Source organism: Alosa pseudoharengus, unplaced genomic scaffold, assembly GCF_046254945.1.
Source record: "Alosa pseudoharengus isolate Yale_2024_CS ecotype anadromous, Long Island Sound unplaced genomic scaffold, YU_APseudo_1.1 YU_APseudo_1.1_scf_12, whole genome shotgun sequence".
Lineage (NCBI taxonomy): Eukaryota > Metazoa > Chordata > Actinopteri > Clupeiformes > Clupeidae > Alosa > Alosa pseudoharengus.
Window position 1 is genome coordinate 16,615,593 of NW_027468587.1, and position 17,633 is coordinate 16,633,225.

The 17,633-nt window shown below is 45.2% G+C and overlaps 1 protein-coding gene across 1 annotated transcript in view; it reads right to left on the reverse strand.

Moving 5' to 3' along the window:
• Positions 1-223: 223 nt before the first annotated feature.
• The window catches only part of osbpl10b (oxysterol binding protein-like 10b), a 66,890-nt gene continuing 49,480 nt past the window's right edge, over positions 224-17,633 (reverse strand). Inside the window, exons 6-11 of the mRNA XM_076280277.1 lie at positions 16,892-17,041; positions 12,974-13,490; positions 9,870-10,056; positions 9,398-9,580; positions 6,213-6,366; positions 224-4,030 (exon numbers count right to left, since the gene is read on the reverse strand). Coding sequence (XP_076136392.1) covers positions 3,986-4,030; positions 6,213-6,366; positions 9,398-9,580; positions 9,870-10,056; positions 12,974-13,490; positions 16,892-17,041 — 1,236 coding nt within the window. The 3' untranslated portion in view covers positions 224-3,985. The remainder of the gene's footprint in view (positions 4,031-6,212; positions 6,367-9,397; positions 9,581-9,869; positions 10,057-12,973; positions 13,491-16,891; positions 17,042-17,633) is intronic.

Sequence of the window (17,633 nt, forward strand, 5' to 3'; positions counted from 1 at the left end):
TATTCCCTGGGCCAAACACATGGAGAAGTATAAAGCATATCACTATTTAAACTGTAGATAGCCTGAAAGACACTCAACATGAGTAATAAACACTGTAATTACACATCTAACAGTGGTAACAACTACTAAGACTAATGCTGTTACTCAACTATAATGAGCACAACATTGGTTAAGAATACTCATAATCCTCTTATTTATCTGTAGGATGAAGAGAGCACAATCCTTATGATGGCCAAGGCATCTTTATTTAAACAAATACACAACTTAACCCTCTCACTCACATGGTATAATTTGCTGAATATGACAGTGGCTGATCTGAAAAAGTGAATGTGATTTGCATAGGTTCTACAATGGCAGAGTGCGTTTGGTCAAAGCTCTGTACATGGTACATTGTGTAACTATGCTTCTCATTCAGGTAAAACACACACGCTCACACACACATACACATTCAGTTAATCCTACTGGAACAAGAGTTACAGGAGGAATGAGTGTCTGCAATATCTAACATTTCTCTGGCCTTCAGTTCTAAACCTCTCTCTGTCGTCACACCGTGTAAAAGTGCTTCTCTGTCTGAGTAAGGCTGGACATTAACTTGTACAGTAGTGTCGAACTTTTCACAAAAAGTGTTGCAGAGCCAAGATCATGTCCATAGTGAATATTAGTTACTAATCATATATCAAAATAAAGCAGTAAAAGTAGTAATAACCATAATACAATCACTGGCACTGGGTAATTTAGTTTGCATTCTGTTTCCATGTACATTTTTTGTCATCTTTTGTCAATTAAGGATTGAAAAAAATCTTAACAAAACTGAAAGCACAGACCATCCTTATAATCCATCAGCTAAATTGGAGAATGGTAGACAGCAAGCAGGTCAGCCATTACAAAGACTGACCGGCATATGGCCTCCTCGGTGGAATCCAGTGACTTCTTTTTAGCTGCAGACAGATCCAAATGGACTGAGGGGCTAAGAGTATCCCTGTGAATGCATTTGTTGTCACGCTGCACTCCAGATGTCTGTGCTCTTACGACAGCAGAGAAACTGTCCTTGAACTTGAAACAGCAATGCTATTCAATCAGTATGAACGCAATTTAACAACTATTTCTGGGAATGTGGCATGTAGAGAGAGAGAGTTTATGAATAGAGATGAGATTAAACCAGTCTGAGCTTTAGTAGCATGTGCAGGGATTACTTGTGAGCCCGCAGTAAATGCCCACAATTCCCAGTCAATCTTCTAGACGTGCAAGCCCTCAAACATCTTTCTTCTAAGGCTCTGCTTTGCGCATAACTATGGAATGATGACCTAACCCCGTGGTTCTCAAAGTGTGGGACGGGCCCCATAGTGGGGAATAGAGACATGACAGGTGGGGCGCCATGAACAGGAGGACATTAGTTTTTTGTGCCTATCTTTACAGTTTTTTCTGATTGCTTAAGCACATTTTTTGTAACTGGCTTTTTTTGCAAAACTCTACACACAAATAGCAAAACATTGTAGTTCTCTTGCAAAAGCTAACACACCTTGCTTAACTCTTCACACCTTCATAAAAATTGTGTTTTTGTAAACAGTAAACACAAGCCATCACAATAAGCACACAATGTGCCAACTACACACTGATGGTATGAATAAAAAACACATCTGGCTTTTGCTTTCTCTGTGCACAAGGTAGACTGTGTCAGTTTGAGGTCATACTTTTGTCATAGTTCTGTAAGGGATCCAAACTTCAAGTATTGGTGTTTATTTACACACATCAAAACAAACACAAGTGTGTTTTTCCAAGTCAAAACACAAAATAGCAATTTCACTGAGACAAAAAAATCAGTCTACATCGTGTCGTCTCTCTTCTCACTCTTCCTGCTCCCTCCATTGTGCCCATTGTACATTACCTGTGGCTTAGTTATAGTGCTTATGATTGTAAAGTGAACTAATTATCTAAAACAGTTTTCACATGAGAAAGTATGCCAGAGGGTTGGAAAAATAGTGTAAATAATAGCCATACATCTGTATAGATTTGCTAGGAGTGTGTTGATCATTTGGAAATTGAGTGTAAAGCAGTGAGTTGTGTTTACAGTTCCACAAAAAGAGTGCTGTGCAGTGGATTATGCCTACAGTTGTGCAAAGTGTGTGTTACAAAATTGCAAACTGAGTGCAAAGCAGTGTTTGTGTTTTTAGTTTTGTGTGAGTGGTTTTGCGATAAGTATTAATAGTTTTAGAAATTGTGCTATAAGAATCACGGTTGTGTTTAAGCATTCAGAAAAAACTGTAATAGTGCCTTTCTTTTTGGACATGGAAGATCATAGATTCAAAACAAAATAGCCATACACGGACATAGGAGTCATAGACAGGCCGACATATGAATTATAACAACAAATTAGATCAGCAGATTGAGACGGGAAATGGAACCAAAATGCAAAAATAATATTTTAATGTTACCATTTAACCAGGGTGATGGGGTCAGGTGGGGCTTGAAATTTCCCCACCTCCAAAGTGGGGAATGATGGAAAAACTAACCCTACCACTGACCTAACCAAGCCGTGTGTTAGTGAAACAGCATCTTGAGTACAGGGACAGAGGACTAATACTGTTTTTAAAAAGTACACTGGTACAGTCTCCTGTTCAACTCTCCATCACATGGAAATACAGTAATGACATGCGTGGAGTCCCCCCTTATAGGATTAGGAGACGGCTGATTGAATTATGGTACTTGGTTGGCCAAGCCCTGGTTCACCGGATGACCATTTCAAGATGGCATATGTTGCGCTGGCATCGATTCAATCGAGCACCTTGTTCACCTCTCCGCTGTCTTCACTGGCTTCTCTCATGCTTTTGCCCACAGAGGACCAGAGATGTGGCTTCATCATTATCATCACTCCTACATCAGAGGAGAACACTTCCATTACCTGAAGAAAGGTTCCTCTGCAATATGGTTTATGCTTTTGTTGTTCTTTCTCCTCCATGACCATCTGATTGAATTGCTCATCAGAGCCTCTCTCTCTTTCTCTCTTTCTGTGTGTGTGTGTGTGTGTGTGTGTGTGTGTGTGTGTGTGTCTGTGTGTGTGGTGTGTGTGTGTGTGTGTGTGTGTGTGTGTGTGTGTGTGTGTGTGTGTGTGTGTGCCCTCGAGCACCTATGGAGTTGGCGCCTATGTGATGTCAAACATCTGGATGTGCTAATTAGCTGTTGAAGCTGGGGATTAGGAAGCTAATGACTCTGTGCGTGGGTGAAACAGAAAAACATACAGTACTTTCTCAGCCCTAACTTTCCCCAAGTCCACGTCTGCTTCTGCCTGCCTGATGACCACAGCAAGGCTGCATCCACACCGTAGCGAACCTGTAAGGCCTCTGTCTGTGCCTTGGATCACTGGCCTTCCTAAGAATAGCCAGTCCACACAGGCCTGCCCGTCCAGTTGAGATGACAACAGTGACTGCATGTTTTTTAGGGTTGTATGAACGAATACCATTGAGATTTCCATATTTCAAGTTATCCTTAATATCTCCTTCTATCACACTTTAAGTTTAAAATGTGATCAGTAAGCGTGGCTTATATAACACTGGACTGCATGGGGTATGAGGTGACATTCAACATGGCCACCCTCTTACAAACACCTGGTGGAAAAAAAATAAACAATACTGCTATTAAAACAATCTGTAAATATATTCCTGCCATTTGCAGCCTACATGTTATGTGTTCCTTGTCCTCTGCTAATGTGTTCCAGGAGGGTCTACACCAGGGTAATGCGTATATGGATATTCGAGCTCCCTGCTCATTTCTGTTGGTTGAGGCTACTTGTTTGGCACTAGTCACTTGGAGCTACACACGTGAGTTTATGGGAGAGTTGGGTGGCCATCCTGCTGGTGTCCCTTTTGATGTGCCCGCCTGGTCTCCTTTTCTTCTGGTTGGCCAGCCCTCCCTCTGTAGAGCCGCACCCCCTTTGTGGGCTGGGTTACGTGATTGACAGCTGGAGTTTGGCGTCTGCCCGTGGTCCCCGTCAGTGAGCCTTCCACAATGGATTGTGATACACCCAGCCACCTCCCTAAACGCACAAATCATGCCAAAAAAGCGAGAGAGAGAGAGAGAGAGAGAGAGAGAGAGAGAGAGAGAGAGAAAGAGAGAGGCATTCAGTGGTATTAACATCCTTTATTGCAAACTTATAATGGAACCAATCGTGTCTGGTTACATATTCACACAAGACTATTGCTCAATGATGAACCATAACCATGGCTTGTTTGAAATTCTGTCGCCTGAATCTCGGTGTTGCTCTGTGCCTGTTTTTCAGAGGCATTAGGCTGTGAGGGGACAGGCAACAGCGACGGGGTCAGGGGACGTGCAGGGAGTCTGAGCCCCATCTGCTTATCTGCCCCAAACCACCCCACAACACCCCACACCCCCCCTCTCTCCTTTCAGCTGCTCCCACCACTTCATAAACTGCATTTCAGTATGGTAGCATTACACTTGCACTGTGTACTGTATGAGAGCACTGGGACTGCATTACGTAGTGTTGTTGTACTGTATATATATACACATTATTATGGCATTCCGATTCCCATGACTGATCTTAAGGGCGTTTGTTAAGGCTGTCCTTGACAAGGACAACAAGGAAGCGAGGACCCTAGGACTTACTTATTTGCACCATCACCATGACACTCATAGAGCACCTTACAATGCACACTGAATTACAGGCTCAGTCCCTGCCCTGTCATGCTTGATCATCCTTAAGCACACTATGTTGATATTTGATTTAGTTTATATAGTATGTTTAGTATTTAGTATTTTAGTATCATGTTTATCTTCTACTGTCTCTATTGTACAGTTGAGTTTTTTTTTTATTGTATATTACTTTTTCTGCTGTAAGTGCATGTTGTGTGTGATGTCTGTATGCTACTGAGACCTTGAATTTCCCCTTGGGGATCAATAAACAGGCAGACGACATGTCAGAACGTTTCATAAAAAGAGCCTACAAACCAGATATAGTAGCTCAAGCACGGTCCAGAGCTCAATCTTTGAACCGTCCTGACACCTTGATTAAGAGGGGACGGAAGAGGAACACACAATCTCGCCCTATTTTTGTTATACAACATAGTACAGAGGCTAACTTGATAAAACGAATCATTCAGAATAACTGGGCCATTGTTAATTCTGACCCTACCCTCCAACAGGTCTTTCCTGAACCCCCCCTTGTTTCTTACAGGAGGGCCCCGACCCTTCACAGTTTTCTTCCCCCTGAGAAGAAGGAGAGTTGGCTTAAGAGACCCACGATGCATGAATTGCCCCCATTGTGATAATGTCATTCCTTCAAAAACATTTGTGGATTTCAAATCTAACAAAACCTACAAAATAAGAGATTTCATAAATTGTAACACCACATTTGTTATTTACCGTCTATCCTATACATGTAAGGTGTTTTATGTAGGGCGCACAAAAAGGCGTCTATGTGATCGTTTGGCAGAACATAAATACGCTATCCGGACAAGCAACCCTGATTATCAGATGGCCCAACACTTTGCACAGGTTCATAAAAAAGATGATTCTCTATTAAAAATAGAAGGGTTAGAACATGTAAGGCCTTTGGAGAGAGCGGTGATAGGATCCGCAGACTCAACCAGCGCGAGACATTTTGGATCCATCAGCTGGATGCGTTAAGTTATCCTGGCTTGAACGAGGACATAGAATTTAAGTGTTTTTTATGATGTTGTAATATAAAGTTTTGCTCTCTTTCATGATCTCATGTAGTTTTGTCTTGTCTAGGATTTTCCATTTCTGGGTGTTCTAATAATTGATAATTGATTTGGTTTGTTTTCTTCTCTCTTTTTTCAGATAGTCTACGTTCTCGGTTTGTTTTTTGGTGTTGTTGTGTGTGTGTGTGTAGTTTTTGATTACTGTGTGTGGTTTTCTTGCAGACCTGTTTACTCATTAGGCAAATTGATTATGTTAGATCTTATTGAGTTAATGAAATGATTGTATTGTGGGTGGGACTTAACTTATAAGTCTGTGGCATTCTCATTCATGTTGCTACTTTGCACTGAAGAAGACCATGTTCGGTCGAAACATGTTGGCTCAATATTTTAAATGACCTAAGCCAGATTCAATAAAGGCTTTTTAAAGAATTCCTTCTCCTCTTATATATTTGAGTGCCTGGGACCTGCTATTGATATTGCTTTATCTATCTATCTATCTATCTATCTATCTATCTATCTATCTATCTATCTCTCCGTCACCTCTTTGCTGAAGTGTTTGGGCTTCCAGGGCGTGTTGGTGGCCGCTCGCTGGCGCTCCTCACTCCGCTGACGCTCCTCCAGCTGGTGCTTGTGTTCCGTCGCCACATCCATGTTTCCCGACTTCAGCGCCGACGTCACGTTCTGCCATAGCCGCCTGTCAATCAAAGACACAGCGGAGCTTTATTGGATGAGGACACAAAGAGCCAGCCCTGTTTGTGTTTACAGTTTTTCTCAGTCACTTTGGTGCTTTTCTCACATCACTATTAACATTTGCACAGCAGTTAGTGCATTTCTCAAAACAATTAGTGCAAACTGCAAAACCTAGTGGATAACCTGCAAAAGCACGTCACTTGCTCAAAATGGATACTCCATTCCTCAAAAGCAAGTATTTATTTATGTCAAGGAAACTGCCAGTGTCATCAAAATGAGAAGTCTTGACACCATCGTTTATGAACAAGATAGTCAAATGGCTTTGTCATGTTTTCATTATGACAGTTTATGCTCTCAGTGTTTTCCCATGCAAAAAAAGGTCAGAACTCGGTGACACTACCTGAAAATGCTCAAGACAGCACTATACAGTACTTGTACAGCCATTTGAAAACTACAGTAAAGTTACAAATTGCTGTAGTTAGGGAAGTAAGTGAGTACAAGACACTGAATATGTACGTTTCACAGTTTTACTGTGTATGTTTTTTGCAATTCTACAGCATTGTGACAGAATTTGATAACTAGTTCACCAATTTTGTATGTAATGACTCAAGCAATGAAATGAAGACTATTAGTTTTATTGGGAACGACTATTCAGCATCCATAAGTATAGTTAAATTTGACTGACATGACAAAGCAACTGACACATGTTCAAAAGCATTTGCAATTTGTTCAGAGGAAGAAGAAATTGCTACTATGATGTGCACAAATGACTAAATATTGTGGAGGTTGAACTAATAGTTATGAGAATTTTCATTCTGATCTGAGAAAAGCACCAAAGCGACTGAGAAAAACTGTAACAGAGGACCTGCAGAGCCTAATAATGACTAGATGTGTGGAATAGTGTGAAAAACCAGAGACTTTATAATGACTTAGGTAAAACTAACAATGCATCAAAACATAATAGTTATACGATCCATATCACTGTTCTACAGTCATTTAGTTGAACACCAGTGCAAACTTAAACAAAGGAAATGGGCCAATCCAAAAAAAAATCACAGTCAACTACGCTCATATGAACATCAGTTGGCCATGCAATTTATTGGTGACATTGGAGAGTAGAATTTTTTTTTTTTTTTTTTATGTTTTTGTTTTTGTTTGTGTGAGACTTTGTGTTTTGTTTTTGCTTGTGTGAGTTTCCACACCGGCAACTGCATTTCTGATACACAAACAAAGCTGCCCTGCACTTGCAAGGGTCATGTCTGCATCTACAGTATAATCCAGAAATTGTAGCTTGACCAGTGGGACTTTGGCCATGCTGCTGACCCCATGTCCATCCATCTATCCTTTCCGCTGGCCAGAGGAGCCACATGTAACCTGATTAACCCGACCCAAGCACCACCCATGCACAGCGTCCAGTGGATCAGATCAATGCCCCAGTGGACAAGTGGAGCGCTCAGTGACTGTGTGGCTTGGTGGGGCTCGTGTCATGTCACTCACTCACACTAGAAAGAGACGCTGCCCCACATGGATGTGCAGATGAACTGGGGGGAACAGGGTCGCTGCTGCTGCTGCAGGGTTCCAAAGCAGCCCTCCCTCCAGAGCTGGTTCCCCCCTGGTTTTAGATCCTATTCGATCCTATTGGATTAGGCATTATGCGAGTACCTCCCAGGGCTGATAATATTATCCCGCTGCGCGCTCTGACGCTCGTGTGATTATGCATTATAGTCGCCGCCCCCGGACCGCCCAGTCCAGCAGAGCTCTCAGCCAGGGCCCCTGTACAGTCCACCGTCCGTCCACACAACCAGCTCCTGTTTCCAGCTCGTCTCTCTCTGTGGGAGCGGCGCTAACGTTGTTAAGGGAGCAGCAGAGCTCATTTAGGATGAGGGGCTGTGCGTGTGCTGACTGCTACAGGAGGAGGTGCCCTTGTGTAAGAGCTTTGCCAAGATTTTGTGTGTGCGTGTGTGTGTGTGTGTGTGTGTGTATGCCAAGGGGTGTTACCAAAAATGTTACGAAAACTCACAGAGCTCACTGATCACGCCATCCCCTGTGGAGCCCGTCCCGTCATGCTATCTGACGCTGTCGGTGGAATTAGGAGCACGACCGTCTCTCTCCACCCGCAAACCTTACCCCCCCCCACACCTCTTCCTCCCTCTCTCTCTCTCTCTCTCTCCTTCAACCCCCCTCCCCTCCAAACCCACAGGACTGGGCACTACCCCTCTCTCTCTCCCTCTCTCTCTTTCAAACCATCATCTCCTCCACCCCCACCCACGAGACTGGGCACTACCTCTCTCTCTCTCTCTCTCTCTAGCTCTTTCAGCTTGGCAGAAAGGGTGGTGGAGGTGGTGGAGGTGGTGGTGGTTGGTGGTGGGTCTGTCTAGCGAGGTCTGTGCTCTCAGTAAAGTTTAATTAGCCGACTCCAGGAGAAGTCTGAGGTTGCTAATGACCGTCACACACATCTGAGCTTGGGCAAACTCGCCGACTGACTGTGTGGCACAACGAGCGTTTGAATGAGGTCAGCGCTAAAGCTTGTCACTCTGTTGTAAGGGAGTTGTTGTTATCCCCCAAAGTGATTACAGCTGGATTTTCAGCTGGAAGAAAATATAGCATAATATTATGCAGGGATCTAGGAAGGGGGCAGTTGTGTAATGCTGATGTAAGAGAAAAGAAAGCATGCTCAGTAGGGAGGAAAAGACTTAAGTGAGAACCGGGGCCTTACATATGCAGTGTAACAAATCCTCTTTGAAGCTTGTAATATAACAGTCACACAATATTGTTGATGTATCATAGCTATAATCATAAATAAACTATGCGCTAAATATGCCTGATACAGTAGTTTAAAATGGCCCAATCCTCACAGTACAACTATTAGTATTGGTGCTAATCTGAAGCACTTTAAAACAATATGCTCACAAACTCAAACCATTTCAGTACAATAAAGGTCCTTCCTAGCCATGTTCTCAATAGCCCAAGATGGACCATCTGGATTCCATAAAGAACGTAACCAGATGAGACTTCCCTCAGGCTCTCTCCCTCACCTCGACTCATATGGCCCTTGCTTTTCCGTGGGCCTGATCTTCTTTTTGATGACTGGCAGCTTGCAGGTGTCAATCACTTTGGTCTCTCCGCTGCTATAGGTGAACTCCAGGGTTCCGTTCCATTCCCCCTGTGCCTTGCAGACGATGGTGCCAGTGGAGTTCTGCTTGACCTCCGCCGTCACCCTGTCACCACAGGACACAACGTCTCTGGTCACCAGCAGTGAGATTAATGGCTACTGATGTCATACTCAGCACTATGACAATAGGCATTTAAATTGTATAGAGCTGAACTACAGTGTATTTAAACACACACTATGTTGTATTGTAAAAATGGCATATACAGAGCAGATACACACATGCATGCACACAGAAACACAAAATGACTGACTAACCAAACTGTTAATAATGCACTCACACAAGACATATTCACATGTGTACACACACACACACACACACACATACACACACACACCTGTGTACTTTGCCTCCGTAGAAGGGTTTTGTGTGGAAGGTGACGGCAGCGGAGTATCCGCTTTTGGCACAGGTGATGGACACTTTGCCTCCCAGTTCCACCCAAGGCACAGTGAGGATGGAGCGGGCGTAGGCCGAGGGTAGCGTGAACACGTACACCTCATCATGCTCCAACAGGTGCAGCGCCCCTGAGAGAGACAGAGAGAGAAAGAGAACAGCGAGGTTAAAGATAGACTCCAGCACCCTTAAATTATTACACCCTTAAATCTCTTTTCAGTTCCTCTATCGTACACATTCCGAAATTTTCTTAATGAAGAAATGCCCACATGGCCTTAACATGGCTTAAACATAACTCTACACCCTCTCCACACAGTCTTTACCTGCTACTGGCTGCTGCAGCTGCATGTTAGCTACAGTAGCTTATTACCACCCCAAGTACTTAGGATTGGTTCTGTACCCTTATGAAACAATAATGGACAGATGTTTATATCGGCCCACTTGGGCTGTGATTGGTCGGAACTTGGATCCAAACAGAAATCCTCGGCAATGACATTGACTGCTTATTTTCCTCATGATATGTCTTGTAAAACATAGCAGACATCACACCATGTTAAAAAGGTTTACAACTTGATTTTCACGGGGTCTTTAATCAAAGAGTATTGGCAAGTTACAGTCCGGGCGATTAGTATTGCTCGGCATAATATGACGTAAAGCCACAAAATGTGTGTCTGCTAGGGAGTGGCAGAGCTCGTCACTTACATCAAAAAAATCTCATTAAAAAACGGTCCAGAGGTTGTCACATACTCTGATTGGATATCAACTGAAAGTTCTAACAAAACTAAAGGCCACACCATTCCACATCTCAAAAAGTTCAATCACATCAGCCAAAAGGACATTCTGAAGTAAACTCTTCACAGCTGGATTGCACACACAGCAACACTCTCTGAATCTGCAACCAAGGAAATACCCCTTGAGAGCTTAAGAATCACGCAAGGGTCTGAGAGAGATAGAACCCATCATCGAAGGTCATTTCAGTGGAACCTCCCAGGGTTCGGAGTGGACATAAGGTCACACTGTGCTGTGCAGTGCTGGACAGATGTACTGGTCCAGGTCTGTCTCTACGGGCCTGGCCTCTTCTCATCCACCCCTCCCCACCCCTCCACCCTCACCTCCACACTGAGCCCACAGCTCCAGTTACATAACAGACAGCTGTGTTGTGGCAAAATCTGCTGCAGGCATATGTCCAGGTCTCACAGATACACATCTGTTTCACCATAACAGACGTGGTGGAGGGCGAGGGCCAGGGGTTGTGGATGAGGGGCTGGATAGAGGGTGGTGAGGGTGGGGGTAGGGGGGGAAGTGGGTGGATAGAGTGGGCATGGCCCGGCTCCATGCCCCCTGGCACCGGCTGGGTCACAGCGGGGGGGTCCAGCCTTGGCAGCACGTGGCAGGCAGAGATGGTGTGCTTCAAAGCCGCAGCTAGCAAGAGGGCGCTGGCTCAGCATATCCAGAGCAGTCACTACGGGCCAGCTGCAGGGTGGACACACTCAGCACTAAACTCGCTGAGCCCTGGGCGTGATGTGCTGCTGATGAGGAAACTGTGTGGTATCGAGCCAAAATGACCAGTGCAGGAACACGTCAATTATCATTATGTCAAAGGACACCATGCTTTTTCTGTGCTCGTCCTGATGTGAATGTTTGTGTGTGTGCTGTGTGTGTGTGTGTGTGTGTGTGTGTGTGTGTGTGTGTGTGTGTGTGTGTGTGTATGTGTGTGTGTGTGTGTGTGTGAGAGGAGATCACAGGTGCGAGAGCAGCAGCTGGGCCTTCACATCCTCTCATCTTCTAACGCAGCGCGGTGAACTGCACTGCTCAGGTACGCTGGGTCAGACCCCCCCCCCACACACACACACACACATACACAAAGCGCTCGTCTGTTGTGTTCATCAAACACCCAAATCTCTCCGAAGAAATATCGTCTAACACTGAACAAATACCCACAGCAACCAATAGCTGGCACAAATAACTGGAACAGATCAAAAGAATCTGTCAAAAAAAAACCTGGAACGGATCAAAGCCATATAACAGCATGGTCAAATGGCAGGTATACAAATATAATTACACAACTCAGAAATGAGAACAGTTTGGCCCAAAAAAAGGGCAGTAAATGACTGAAGATGCACTGAATACCAAAAAAGGCACCAAACCCTAAAGCCAAATAGATGAATCACACTCATGTGGAGTAAATAATCACACCAACATGTTGTGTCCTCTTATGTCTGGAGGTTATGAAATGCACAGATGAAAGCACAGCAGAGTGGTGGCAAAATAAACAGACAAATAATAACAAGGCAGCACTTTCGGAGACGGTAATGGTTGCATGATTCCATTACTGAAGGCTGCAGACGCAGATCCCCTTTAAATCCCCTGTAAACTTCCCCCTCTCATTAGCATCACCTGATGCACTCAGGGGGAATCAGCACGTTCCATCTAGTTAGTAATTAATGCTGTCCTAATTACGACTCGCTCCTAATTGGCTAATGTTGGCGCGCGACGGCTGTTGTTCCTGTTCCCGCCGTGATCCGGGTTCACTGAACATCTGTGACGCAGCCAGCGAGCGGCTTTTGGGTTCGCGGCTGCTGCTGCTGCTGCACGCGCATGCCTGCGTGCCTCCGCTAGCTCCAGAGCCAGGGGTGTCGGCGGCTGTCCCACCGAGCGTGAGAGAAAGCGCAACCATTTAGCGTCCTGGTGCTACGAGGCTTGCAGCGCTTGCCGGTGTGTTGAGTTGAGTTCGCCTCAGCGAGAGAGTGACTGACTGACAGATGGAGGAACACAATGTCTGCACTGGAAAATACCCCCGACCCTCTAAGGGGGGGGACGAGACCATCTGATCCAGGAACAGCGTCAGCCGTAGAACACACGTGTCTAAAAGCATCAGGAACTGCAGCCTTGCTGTTCTGTCCAAACAGTGTGGGGGAAATATGAGGGCCAGAATAACTCATTTCAATAGAACAGAGTGCCTAAATAATGTCAAATTCCCACCACGTATTATTACAGTTCTGTTCAAGTCAACAGATCAGTTCATGTGGTTCTCTCGCAGCCACCTACCTTCTCCCACCATGGACACTCCGATGGACATCCCCATGAACTTGCTCTTGGTCCACACGTGCGCGTTCACACACATCCTGCGTTCTTTGCACTCGCAGTAGAACCCCGACACCGGCGGGTGGTGAGACACCTGCTCGGCCACGTAGCGTAGCCGGAGACGGTCCCCCGCTGCCGTCGCGTCCCCCGTCCGCCCCGCCTCGCCCGGCCCCGAGGCCGCGCTTGCTGGCTGACCGGCGGCCGGCGCGTTGGTGGTGGTCCTGAGGGGTCGGACGCGCTCCCGCGGCACGTCCCAGGTGCAGCGGAAGCTCTCGCCCAGCACGGGGTTGTAGGGCTTCTTGGCCACGGCGCCCTTGCGGCCCTCGTGGAAGGAGGTCAGGTAGTACTCCACGAAGCGCACCATGCGCTCCTCGGGCGTGGCGCCGCCACCGATGGCCAGGAACAGGTCCGGGTGAGCCATGAAGTTGGCGTACATCTCCAGCAGCGAGCGCTTCTCCAGGATGAAGGTTGGCAGCACCACCTAGGAGAGAGAGAGAGAGAGAGAGAGAGAGAGAGAGAGACAGAGAGAGAGAGAGTGTGAGAGAGAGAGAGAGAGAGAGTGTGAGAGAGAGAGAGAGAGTGTGAGAGAGAGAGAGAGAAAGAGAGAGAGAGGGGGGGGGGGCATGAGTCTGAACCAGTTTACACAACAAGTCAGATGCCCTGGCAGAATTCCCGTAGAGTAATACTAAGTGTGGCTATAGACAGCTGGTGTTGTAAAATGCCAAGGGCTTGATTCATTGGTCTGAGCCTGACTCCCTGGCCAGAGCCTGTAGTATAACCTCCAGCTTCCTAAATGGTCTGGAGCTTCAGCAACCCCAGCATATCAGACTGAGGGGTAGGACCGAACACAGCCCAGTGTTTTAGCCTTCAACATGGCCAGAACATGCAAATTCAAACAAACAAACAGAAAAGTGGAAGCAGTGTTAAGAGAAGAGAGCCGCTCAGTACCAGCAGAGAAAATGAGTACATCGTCCAAATACTAGAGAATGTAGGTCAAATACTCTGTATGCATGTAAAAAATGATGATGTAAATACAGTTTGTGTATATCAAAAACTGTATTGTGCCTAGGGGTGCGTCAAATGTAAGGTTCAACTGAATTATTGAATAACTGAAAATAAATCTGCTGTGATATATAATCCTCTCTGTCCAATACTCATTCAGTTGTTGTCCATGTAGGAGATCTATTTATTCCCATCGTACGATGTTGGCAAGTTATTCAGGTGTGCTCTGCATTAACATACCTGTGTCATGCGTTATCCAACCAGAGTGAATGAGTGAGTAAAAGGAGAATAGAGAGTGACAATAGAGAGAGAGAGAGGGAGAGAAGAAAGACTGAAAGAGAGGAAAACAGAGAAAGAGGGAGAGAGAGAGAGAGAGATAGAGAACTACAGTCCTCTCCACTGATCAATAGGCCAACAGCAGTGCACTAATAGAGAGAGACAGCAATCTGAAGCTCATTTAGCCTGCAGCACCCGGTGCTCGTGTGACACCGGCCGGTGCCTTTATCCAGTCAATACTAGGGTCATTCCACCTTCCTCCAGAGCCTCTCCCCCTTCCCCACCTCCCCTCCAGCCACAGAGGGCAAGCGGCCATACTGTCACCCATCTCCACCTCCACCTCCACTGCCCTGATACACCTGCATCGATCTCCAGCTCAGGGGCTGTATAGTTAACTGCAGCCCAGTAAATTCAAAAGGCCCATTCAGAACTCAGCCCTGTTTAGTCTACTGAGGAGTCCACTAAGGGAGCAATCGGACAATACAAATAACAAATAAACCAAAAGAGTTCAATACAAATAACAAATAAACAAAAAAAATAATAATAATGAAGCAAATGTTGAATGGAACTATGGCAAGGAATCTTCTTTGTGAAGAAGCAAGACAAACGCTAGCCATTAAGCGATTCAGCCTCCTGAAGGTATCAGTTTGAAGACTGAGGATTGGCAAATAGAAAAAGGCTCAGCCATCAGGAGCGATCTCTATCAAAGTATTAATGAAAGTGATGAAATAGGATATCACTCCCTCTCAGCCCATTAAGTACGACAGGGCTAGTTATACAACCGGTCTTGTTCTCAGCAGTCAAGATAGCTTTAATTTCCCCTTCAGTCTGGCTTGTGTGACACCAAAAGGACTTGCTGGCTTTTAAATGAGAACAACGCAGCCTTATCTGTGTAATGGATGAGCTTAAAACTGTACAGGATGTGCAAAGGGGCAATTCTAACTTATTATGGACGATCAGATCTCTGTCAAAGACCTTCCGCTGCAAAGCTAGAGCACACCTGAGCACTCGGGGGGCCAATGCACATGCATGCTCAGTCCCTGAGCTCAGCTGGGCGCTGTGCTTTTCTGCTGATTGTGCTTATTCACGGGGAAAAGAGGGTGTGTGTCTCTGTGTGAGTGTATGTATGTGTGGGTATGTATAAAGAGATGGAGAATAGGAGACATCATCTGTGTATATACATCTGTGTGAGTGTGTGTGTGTTGTGTGCATGTGTGTGTGTGTGTGTGTGTGTGTGTGTGTGTGTGTGTGTGTGTGTGTGTGTGTGTGTGTGTGTAAGAGAGAGAGAGAGAGAGAATTAGAGAACAATGTAAACTCATTGTAAAAGAACACAGAATATGTGGTCACTGCACGACAGGTGAGGTTGAGACAGAGATGCACTTCCTCTTACAATGTAGATCCTTTACATAAGAAGCCTTTTCTTCAAATTTTCTTCAAATAATTCAGGAATTCCAAATCTGAATGCACTTAATGACGTATCAAAGTTAAAGATACTATTAGGGGAAGGAGATAGGGCATATCTTGCTGCCCAATATGTATCAACATGCTACAACCTGAGGGACAATGGGTGACCTATACGGACAAACAAACACTCTCACACACACACACACACAAATGCACCATCATATACTACAATTTATTTTACTTTATTTATTTATTTATGTATTTTATTGTTATGACAATCTATGTATATGTATGTGTGCCCAGATTTATTGCATAATACTGTCACTGCTTTGACGATATGAGTGACCTTGTCATGCCAGTAAAGCATTTTGAATTGAATTGAATTGAATTGAATTGAATTGAGAGAATTAGTCAGAGTCTGTGTGGAGGCCTGGGTCTTTGTTGAAAGCCCTGCAGTAAAATCAGTCACACAGGGCAAATCATTTGTTTCTGTGTTTTTTTGTCACCATGAGCGACTTAATGTGGCCATTGTTACAGTGCAGTCAGACAAGATAAGCAGTCTGATACAACGCCAAAAAGATTAGCCAGGGAAATACCCAATTAGACTGTACAATTTTAAATGCTTTTAAAGAACTAAAGCCATTCAGCAAGTGGGAAAGAGCGTGAGTGGGAAAGAGAAAATGATGTAGTGACAGAGATAAGACTAGTGATGGATTATCTAAAAATGAAACTGGGTAAATGTGTGTGTGTGTGTGCGTGAGTGCATGTGTGCGTGCGTGCGTGTGTGTTTGTGTGTGAGAGAGAGAGAGAGCGAGGGAGAGAAAAATTGAACAAGGGAAGCAGAGATACAGAGTTTCTAGGATTACCTAAAAGTGAAGGACAAACAAAAAAAGCCCAAAATCCCACAAATCACACTGAAATCATCACAATCATGACCTCCAATCCTCTAATCTCATTTCAGATCCACAGCATTCGTGCACCACTCTCTCTCCATCCTCCCTCCACCTTCTCTCTCTCCACCCTCCATCCTCTCCACCCTCTCTCTCCACCCTCCATCCTCTCCACCCTCTCTCTCCACCCTCTCTCTCCACCCTCCATCCTCTCCACCCTCCATCCTCTCCACCCTCTCTCTCCACCCTCCATCCTCTCCACCCTCTCTCTCCACCCTCCATCCTCTCCACCCTCTCCCTCCACCCTTACCCTGGTGAGGTCCATGCCCAGCTTGAGCTGGGACAGCAGGTGGAGGATGATGCTCCGCTGGTCATCCAGGACGCCCAGGTCCTCCTCCTCATTGTCCTCCGTGTCGGTGGTCTCCTCGCTGGGGTCCACCGCCTCAGGGCTTGGGTGCTCCTGTGAGAAAGAGGGGGAAACATTTTCCTCAGGACATCTGTGATCAGTCTTGACTTGGTTATATGTGAAGAATGCATTGTCATGGTGAACTAGGCAATGAACAAATGAGGCTATAGGCCATGAGGCCATTCTCGGACAGTGGCCAGTGAGGCCAAAACTACCAACAAAACAAAAATAACAAAATGCCAAACTCCTTTGTTGTTTGTTATTATTGTTAGAATTGTCTTTTGTTGCTTTATCTTGATTCATTTTCGATTTCTGTTCCACATATTTGTGTGTGTAATATGTACAGTATATGTAATGTGCGTGTATGTAATTGAACTTTGGCAATAATTTGCCAAAACAGCTTTCTTGAATTAAACTGAAACTGAATTGTTTGGCAATGGGGAAGAGTCGGTGACTTCTGTGCAGTAAAGCCCCTGCTTTGAAAGGGCAAATGTATCATTTCAACTTCTCAGCTCACCACTCTGATGGTATCCATAATGTGAGAGGGCAAAACTCCTCTCCTCTTACCACCCCAACTCCCTTAACCCCCAAACAACCACCCACTCAACACACACACACATACACACACACACACACAAACACACAC